The 9,903-nt window shown below is 49.1% G+C and overlaps 1 protein-coding gene across 3 annotated transcripts in view; it reads right to left on the bottom strand.

The window, feature by feature from the left end:
- The window catches only part of EFNB2 (ephrin B2), a 47,054-nt gene extending 43,936 nt beyond the window's left edge, over positions 1-3,118 (bottom strand). For all 3 annotated transcript variants that reach the window (XM_081550472.1, XM_081550473.1, XM_081550471.1), the window contains exon 1: positions 2,298-3,118. In XM_081550472.1, coding sequence (XP_081406598.1) covers positions 2,298-2,419 — 122 coding nt within the window. In that variant the 5' untranslated portion in view covers positions 2,420-3,118. The remainder of the gene's footprint in view (positions 1-2,297) is intronic.
- Positions 3,119-9,903: the final 6,785 nt, after the last annotated feature.

The raw sequence follows: 9,903 nt of genomic DNA on the forward strand, positions 1-9,903 counted from the left end.
GCTAGCATTCAGCTGCATAACTTAGTTAAGTAGACTTTTGCCAGGGGACAGACGATCCCGTCCTCTAGGCCAGCCATTATCGTGAGGATTGTAAAAGAAATTCTCCTCTCGGGGCCGGAGCCATCACACCAACAGCAACACGGTCGGTGCAGGGAGGCAGGCTTCTCCACACCAGGCCTCCAGGAGGGCTCTAAATCCGAGCCCAGCTCAGAAGAGCAGCCTGATCCTCATATCAGGCTAGTGAGTATCAGTCACCCCTTCCCCCAGTATCTTAGAGGAAGAAGACATTCACGGGGAAACCGTAGGCTGAAATAATTACTGCCACCTTTATTGTTTCCAAGTAGCTATTTGCAAAGCCTACAAACCAGTAGTTAATAATGCAAAAAGGTGACTTCTACTGAGCTGAAACCTGAAGGGATTAATGGGAATTTCTTTAAAGACAGGAATGTAAAAATTAAATCTTATTGGGAGGAGGAGGGGAGTGGAAATCCAAACCCAAAATCCAGCCCCCAAAGCCAGTCGGTGAGTGAAAGTGCAAGGCAGCCCCAGGGAGGAGGCGAGGGCCAGCTCGGCGACAGCGCAGGGAAGAGTGACCCCTGTAGGCAGGAAGCGAGAGCCGGCCGCCCTGGGCCGGCTCCACGGGGCTCGCTGCCCTGGCCCGGCTCCCGGCTCCCCAGGTCCCCGGCGCCCGGGCCGAGGCTCCTAGCCTCGCGTTTCCCGCACCGCCAGGCACCTCACGCTGCGGGAGCGGAGGCGAGCTCTCACTGCCAGCACTTTCTCAGCAAATATAGTATCTTACACCAAGGCGGGGAAAGGGAAAGAGAAATCCATAAAGATCAGGCTACAGGGAAAGAGACTGCCCTGAGTAACTTTTATTATACACGGGAGCAGTGTTGCGAAAAAGCCATCCAGCCTCGTGCAAGAATCACGGTTTCATCCGCTTTATAGCCCTGACGTTTTTCGCTCCTTACCAGGGAATTCTTGGTTAGCATGTTGGTGAATCTGAAATTCACCACTTTAAAAGCGTGGATATAATTCTCTGATTGAGGTGTGATCTTTAAATCAACCCCACCCCCCACCCCCATCCCTTTATTCCTAAATCCACAGCCAACTCAGCTCAACTTCGTATTAGGCCATTGACTTCGCTTCTGATCTCAAATGCTGACTCCGGGAACAACCAGTGTCTTCAGACTTTCCCCCCAAGTTTCCCAAGGTTAAAAAATCCCACGGTTCTGTAAAATAATTTTTGCTAGGATTCGAAACGTCTCCGAGAGTGAGGTAATAATGCAATACTGAAAGCACAGCTGACTAATTACCAGTCACGGCCATATATGTATACATATCATATATGTATATTTAGAGATGGATCGCCTTTTCTAAATGCTAAACGTACTTGGGCTGCTCACACTGAAACTTAATCTCCGCCAGGCCTGGGTTCTCCGGGTTGCACCTTTCGATAAAGCAAATCGGATCCAAGGCTCCCATTCCCGCCCAGGCTCCCCAAGCGCGAAGGCTTCAGGAGCTGTGTGGCGACTGGGCAGGGCCTTAATGAAGCTTTTGCGCAAAGCATCCTTAAAATCAAGTTAGCCTTCGGGACCACAGAGTCCGGGCCATCGGTTTAGAAACGAAGGGAGAGGCCAACCTGCAGACGGTTCCCCGGGAGCAGCCGAAGGCCGGTCTCCCGGGCGGGGAGGGAAGGGCTCGCCGCCCGAGTTCTCCCGGGCGGGCGAGCTCCCCGCGCACCCTCGGGCAGGCGGCGCGGCGCCCAGGCGCGCAAGCTCCGGGCGGCCCAGGGACCCCCGGCTCCCTTCTCCGGGGAGCGCTCCGCTGCCCCCCGGCCTGCCTGCCCCGCCCGCCCGGCCGGCCCGGCCCGCGCCTAGCCGCTCCTTGGGAGGGCGACATCCTCGCGTCTCCAGAGCCTGTCGGTCTCGGCGCGCCAGCCGGCGCTGTTTGTGACCCCGTTCTCCGCCCTGGAGAAGTCAGGGTGAGGGATCGCCATCGGACACCTCTCCGGACGTGACACCCAAGTCATCAGGGGCGTTTTTAGCGCCCGGGAGCCTGTTCACAGGGCGAAGAGGACGAGGAGGGCGCCCCTCAGGGCCGGCGCTCTGGCTGCAAGGCCGAGCGGAGTCACCACAAAGCGAAAGACGGCGGGGGTGGGGGACGAGGGGGCGCGAGGGATCGAGGATCCAGAAACAGGCTCCGAGGCTCGGCGGCCCAACCCATCCTCCCTTCGGGGCTGCGCGGAGCGGCGGACCCCGGGGCGGCGAACGAGGGGCATCGTGGACGCTACTTACTTGGAGTTCGAGGAATTCCAATAGATGGGTTCTAAAACTATCGATCTGGAAATCGCAGTTCTGCATAAAACCATCAAAACTCCCCAGCAGTACTTCCACAAGGAGTCCCTCCTCGCGGCCATGGCCAAGCCGCTCCCAGCTCCGCGCGCTCCTGGCGCCGGAGGAACGAAGTGTGGGCCGGGAACCCCAATCCTCCGGGCAGACAGGGGGGAGACCGCAGGCAGCTCCGGGGCGCGCCGATCAGCAGCTCCAGCGGTCGCCGAGGCCCGGGGGCGCTGTCCGCGGGGGCCCTCAGAGCGCGGGGCCGGAGCGCACGCGTGGGGCGCGGCGGCGCGGCGGGCTTGGGGCTCCGGGGCGCCGCGCCGGACGCAGCTCGGACAGCCGGCTCCCGTGCGGCTCCAGGGTGCCGGGCGCCGGGAAGCGGGGAGGGCGCGCGGCCGGGACACAAAGGCAGAGAGACGACGCGGCGGCGGGCGCGGCGGCCCAAGCGGGGCCGCCTCGCACTATAGATCCAGAGGGCCCGGCAGCGGCCCGAGCGCGCGGGCGCCGCTTCGGCGCCGTTCCATGTCCCGGAGCGCGCGCGGGGCGCGAGCGGCAAGGGGCGCCTCCGGGCGCACGGGGAGCCTCCACAGTCCTCGCGGATCCCAGCCCGCGGGGCAGGCAGGAGCTGGGGGCTCGGTCCTCGCCGCGGGCGCCAAAACGCGCGCGCAGGGCTTGGGGGTGACGGGGCCCTTTGTGCGCGGGGAGGGCGCCGGGACCAGCTCCGCGCGCGGCTCCTCGCTTTGGCCGGCGCCGCCGTCCCCGCCGAGCAGAGTCCGCTCGGCCAGCGCGCTGTCAGAGCGCTATAAACGCGGAGCCCCGCCCCGAGCCGCGCAGCCCATTGGCCCGCCGAGCGGTCCTCGCCAGCCGGTTGAGCGGCCGGCCTGTCCGTCAGTCGCCGCCCCGCCCCCCGCCCTGCAGTGGGCGGTGCCATCTGACAGGTGAGCCCCGCCCCCGGCCCCGGGCGGGCGGCGCCAACGCAGCAGCCCCGGGGAGCCGGGGCCAAGGGGGACTGGCCAGCGCGCGACCCCCCGGCGCCCCCGGAGCGGCGGCCTGGAGACGCTCGCCCTGGAGGGCGAGCGGGAGCGGGGGCAGCGCGGGCCACCTGTCCCTGCACCCAGCAGCGCCCAGCAGCCGCGATCTCAGGGCCCGGCAAGCTCCCTAAAGTTCGGCAGAGGGACCACGGCGAGGGCGCCTCTTTTCCCTGCGGAGGGGAAGGCGGTGGGGTTTCCCAAGGGTCTTCCTCCTTAAGAGGCGGGGGAACCCCCCACCACCTCTGCGTAGACGGGCTCGCAGCCCCTCGTTCAGCCCCTAGCCACCCCCTTTCCAGGGCCTGTCTGTGACGCTTCGCACACCTGATTTCTGCGCCAAACGCTGGCCGGGGCGCCCGATCCCAGTGCGCGGGGGCCGAGAGAGGCAGAGCACGTCTGCCGGGGACCTGGCGGGGCGGCCGAGCCCGGGGCGCTGGCCCCTCGCTGGCCCCGCGAAGGCAGCGCCTCTCCCCGCGCGCACCGACGGACCTCTCCTTGATCGGGACACGCTCACACCTCCCCAAGGTGACCGCGAATTTTGAGGGTGACGGGGACAGACAGCGCCGAAGCGGAGGGGCGGCGGGAAGTCTTCGCTCTGAGTCCCGGCGGAGCGCGGGCCCCCGGAGCGGCCGGGACGCGCCGCGCCGCCGCTTCCGCGGACCCACAGCGCCCACTAGCGGCCGGTCTGCGCGCTCCGCGGCCGGAGCGGGACCCTCGGGCGGCCGGCGCGCGCGCCCTGCCCCGCAGACGGGCGAGATCGCCGAGTGAGGAACCGCGCGGGAGAGCGGCGGGGACGAGGCGCTGTGCACATGATTGCAAGATTCAGTTCGAAAAAAGTATGTTGTATACCTATCTACAGCATGCTTAAAAAAAATTCCTTTCTACATCAGGGTTTCCTTAATGTTTTAAACGCAAAGAACCGGTTACTACTATTGGTACGAATTCTAAATTTTTAAGGCGGATTATCCACTAAATTTAAAACAGAATTCAGTTCTCAGTTCAGTCGCTCAGTCGTGTCCGACTCTTTGCGACCCCATGAATCGCAGCACGCCAGGCCTCCCTGTCCATCACCAACTCCCGGAGTTTACCCAAACCCATGTCCCTCGAGTACGTGATGCCACCCAGCCATCTCATCCTCTGTCGTCCCCTTCTCCTCTTGCCCCCAATCCCTCCCAGCATCAGGGTCTTTTCCAATGAGTCAACTCTTCGCATGACGTAGCCAAAGTATTGGAGTTTCAGCTTCAACATCAGTCCTTGCAATGAACACCCAGGACTGATCTCCTTTAGAGTGGACTGGTTGGATCTCCTTGCAGTCCAAGGGACTCTCAAGAGTCTTCTCCAACACCACAGTGCAAAAGCATCAATTCTTCTGCGCTCAGCTTTCTTCACAGTCCAACTCTCACATCCATACATGACTACTGGAAAAACCATAGCCTTGACTAGACGGACCTTTGTTGGCAAAGTAATGTCTCTGCTTTTTAATAGAATAACTTATATGGTAACTTTGGAAGGATTTTATGGTGCATTCAGTATTCGATTTTTGGACATTAAGAATGTACATTTCAACAGGGAATGTTAAAAAACTTCTGTGAAGGCTACTTGTGTTAAGGCTGAAAATACCAAGGCAGGTGAGGTACCCAATACATTCATATTGTTCCAAACAAGTCTTTACAAGAAGAAAACAACTGTATTCTCTGTAATTGCTAGTTTTCAATGAAAGCCTCAAACTTGCGAAAATATTTTAAAGTCTCAAACACAGCAAACTGATTGGAAGTTATCCTGACTCCCAGAGGACTGAAAAACCAGGAGCAAACAGGCAGTATATTTCACAAAAGCAATAGTGTTTTGTTTTTTTTTTTAATAAGTTTACAAACATTTAAGGGATTCATGTGAAATATAAAGCTAGCTTATAATCCTTTAAAAGTACTAAAACTGAGTGTTTCAGTAGCTGTTTCACATTTAGCAAACTTACATTGTGAAATTTAAGTTGTGACCTCTTAACGCCTACATCCTCTCTCGAAGTAAACCAGAGGAAATAAAGGAAATTTGCATTGTCTGAAAATAACCCTGGCTTCCATTTTTAGTCTATCAGATATTCTCACATCCAGAGCATTTTACCTTGGGGAAAATGTAAATGCACATGTTTAAATGACTCCCTTTTAAAAAAATAAAAGTACTTGACCAAAAAATAAAATTACACAAAAAGATTCCTATTACATAACTTCAGTGTGAATATGTATTAACTTAACTTTCAGTAAATATAAAATAACTGTAGAAACTATGTGAAAAGTACCAGCAGTAGCAACACCACTGCTCTTTCAATAATTAAAAGCATTACCCCAAGTCACTTCTATCTATTCTACGTGTATCATACAAGGAAAAAAAAAACCAATCCCATCTGCCTGTTTGGGTCAGTTTGGGCTCTTTGTATTTGGACTTTTTTACAGTTGTGGGAGAAATGTGGGTATGTTTGAAAACCTGTAATTCTACCGGCACATGTTTAACCCTGCATCTAAAAATGAGGTTTTATTTCAGCAAAATATATTACTTCAACTACTTCCAGTGTTAAGGAAGAAATTTTCAAAGTCTAATCAAACTCTGAGGGATTTCAGAGCTATAACCAAGTATAAACATTGATGGATACAAATTTGAATAAACATAGAACGAAGTGGTCAGTATAAAAGTTCAAGTTGTAGTTTTAAAAATAAGAGGGCAATGAATTTTGTCCAAGTAAATGTACCTTACTAGTCATGTTCCTACTCCTTTGGGGTTCATACTCAAGCTTTGGTCTTTAGAACTTAGTTTTCTTACATATTCCTTGTACAGTATTCCAAGACTTACTTTGAAAGACATCTTAAATTTTCAAAAAACTATAGAGAAACGTCTTATCTAAGTTTAACATTACAGAAAAATTGCTGATGTTTGATTCTTGTTGATTAAACGTTATAAAAGCCATGAGTTTTCCAACATAGCTGGAAGCCTCTACTGTTCATGCAGTTCACGTCATACAAGTTACTCAAGTGTAGCAGCTCTTCCCCCGAGAGTGACACTTTGCTTGGTCTACTCCCGGGTAAAACCTTTCAAAACAAAACTCTTTCTTAGATCACCTTTGCCACACATTCCTGCTCCATCAGCTTATAAGATTTAGATTATTACACATTGCAGCATGCTATGTTAGTATCTACTTATTAGTTTGGTAGGAAAAAAATATTAGTCACTACCTAGGGTTCTTGGTCAAAAGAGTAATTTTTCCCTTCGGGAAGTTTCATGTCAACTCATACCTTATAGCCTCTAACATATTCTTTAAGGAACCAAAATACCATTACTTTCTACAACAGATGGCTTCCAAGGTGACTTTCCAGTGGTCAAGAATCCACCTGCCAAAGCAGGATATGCAAGAGAAGTGAGTTTGATCGCTGGGTCCGGAAGATCTCCTGGAGGAAATGGCAGCCCACTCCAGTATTCTTGCCTAGGAAATTTCATGGACAGAGGAGCCTGGCAGGCTACAGTCCATGAGGTCACCAAGAGTTGGACATGACTGGGCAAACACATAGTAATCTAATAAATATCTAGCTCAAATTATCACTGCTTTTATAATATTATTAATGCAAAAGCACTGTATGTGGAAAGAATGCAGGTATGGCTCTAACTACCTGGGGAATCTGGCACAAGACTTCACTTTAGATCAAACCAGTCAACCCTCCAGGAAGTCAGTCCTAAATATCCTTTGGAAGGACTGACGCTGAAGCGCCAATCCTTTGGCCCCCTGATCTGAAGAGCTGACTCACTGGTAAAGACTCTGATGCTGAGAGACTAAAGGCAAAAGATGGGGGCAGTAGAGGATGAGATGGTTAGATGGCATCACCGACTCAGTGCACACAAATTTGAGCAAACTCCAGTAGATAGTGGAGGACATTAAGTGCCTGGTAGGTTATGGTTCTGGGGCCGTGAAGAGTTGGACACAACTTAGTGACTGAACATGCTGAGATTCCCACTTTGTGCACTGATCCAGATATACTATTATAATAAATTATGCTCTCAACACGTAAGGGGTATTACTGACAGCAGTCTCCATCAAAACCATCTTTGCTCCTTTATCCCACTTTGCAGTAAGAGACTTAACAGTACCTAGAACCAACTGGAATTATATATTCTTTTAATGCATGTTGTCATTAATTTAACCCATTGTGAAAGCCTGGAAAATGAAGAAGCCAACAATCATTACCTTAACGTATACAAAGAACCCATTTTATTCTAACCCCAATAAACCAGGCTTAGTGATCAGCAGTTACAGCAATCTTACAAGATTATTGACGCTACTGCACACACACACACACCCCCTTCCTTGAGTGGTAGTGAAAACTACCTGAACATTGATTTTACTTTTACTCTGAAACTTACTGGGCTTCAGAAGTGGAAAGATAAATAAAAAGTGAAAGTGTTCCAGCATCCCCTGGTCAACCACTGGAGGCTTAGGAAAGGAACAATCTTGTAAAACAACTTCCCATGAAGTTCAATCACACACACACACATATACACACCAACTTTTAAATCCTACTGGGTTGTCTGTATCTCCCTTCCCATTGTTTCCTAGCTGCAAGTCACTCATTCTAGTAATTATAGATACACAGTAAATGGGTCAGGCAATGTGATTTAACCATCTGAAAACCAATTATGGCTATCTGCTACAAAACATATAGTGCAAAACATACAGTGTAAAACAAATTACTGCTCCACTGGCAACTCTGTGACACTGGACCACAGACTGTTTAAAAAAAAAAAATTGAAACACTCAAAACACAAGGGTAAACAAAAAAATTTATGAACGACAAAGGTGATGGTGAAGAATTAATACCTCCACAAGTGTCAACTCAACCAATCAGAGTGGCAGCTTCGGCTTCACACTCCTCCCAGAGCCTGTATCTTCACTGGTTCTGGTCCTTTCGCTAATCAGTCATACTTTGGTACCCGAGTGTTCACAAGTCTCCTGGATGGAGTCTCAAAAATTGATACCCTGTTTTACAGTTTCTCATGGCCAACAGACAAAACAGATGGATGGCTCTGGGTGTAAAGGAGCAGAAAATTGGGACAACCAATGACAGCAGCTCTAGTTTTATTAACATCTTTGGAGAAATTTTAGCTGAGAACTCTGATATACAACAAAGCCTTGGAAACAATATATACACCTCAACTGGCCAGGATTCTATGCTTATTTTACCTCAGAAAATTTAAAAAGTAGTACAGATTTTCTTTTGCAATTTTTTTTGGGGGGGGTAAATAAATTATTTGCAAATCCTTAAAGTACTGGTGGCTACACAGAAAAGCTATGGACAATACTAGTAAAACTGAGTCAGAAATTAACTGAAGACAGGGAGAGCCTAACTTGCTGTCTTCACAAGAGAAATTGGAGCAGTGTATCTTTAACTAGAAACCCCTTCCCCTCTTTGCAAGCATTAAAGAGTCCTCACACATAGCTAATTTAAAGGTTTAGTTTATACAACTGATTTCATTCTGCAAACTCCACTACATATTTTAAATACTGTAATAAACAAAGTCATTAGTTAATTCTGTAATGCAGTAAGAATTTATAACTTTAAAAAACAAACTGTGAAGAAAAGCATACTTAATAAATTAAGGAACATCTGAACTGCTAATAGTTTGGGAAAGAACTTTTATAAGATGTATACAAAAGCAGTGGAAATGAAGAAAACAAATGACTACACATTGCTGTCGCACAGAGAAGATTGGGTGTACTTTATTGGACGGGAGTCTCCAACAGCAAAGGGATACTGCAATACGTTTACTAAGCAACTCACTGTGATTTCACACCATATGAGGCAGAAGAAATTTTTTAAAAATTAAAAAAGGCACGCATAAGCTGATTTCATATATTCTAAAGTGCAGGCTACTCTCTTAGATACAATGTTCAGAACACTTGTATAGAAAAACAATTTTTAAATAAACATTTCCAAAAACTTGAATACACAACTTAGGAACAATGGATCTGCACCCCCCCCCCCGCAAAAGTTACATTTAAAAAAAGTGTTAAGAATCATAAAATAATTAGAGCTAATCTAGAGATTAAAAAAAAGATTCATAAGGAAAGTGAATGTTTTATTAGAGTAGAAGGTATCATGTTTACTAAGTCAATTCTCACTACAGTTCATGCCTATTTAAAATTCTATCTTTAAAGATATTTAAACCTAGTTTAGTTTACTGTTCCTTACCACAATTAGACTCACGAAGAGCTCAAACTAAAGCATGCACACACAAAATAATCTAGCATTTAAGTCATCTCATTAACTTATGTTTTCACTTTTAAAAGACTGGTCAAACTGTCTCAAAAATATTGGAAGGTTTCTCTACTTTGATGACATATCTATGCATCTCAGGCAGCATTTTTATATCCATCTCCTTTTCTTGAATAAATGTTTTAATGCCAGTTGACTTAAACATATGTAAAGATAAATGAGGCAGATTCTAGTGTATAAAAGTCATTTATAAGATATCACATGCAAAAACAAAAGAAAAACTTT

Source organism: Giraffa tippelskirchi, chromosome 12 (genome assembly GCF_054371585.1).
Source record: "Giraffa tippelskirchi isolate mGirTip1 chromosome 12, T2T-mGirTip1v1.2.pri, whole genome shotgun sequence".
NCBI lineage: Eukaryota > Metazoa > Chordata > Mammalia > Artiodactyla > Giraffidae > Giraffa > Giraffa tippelskirchi.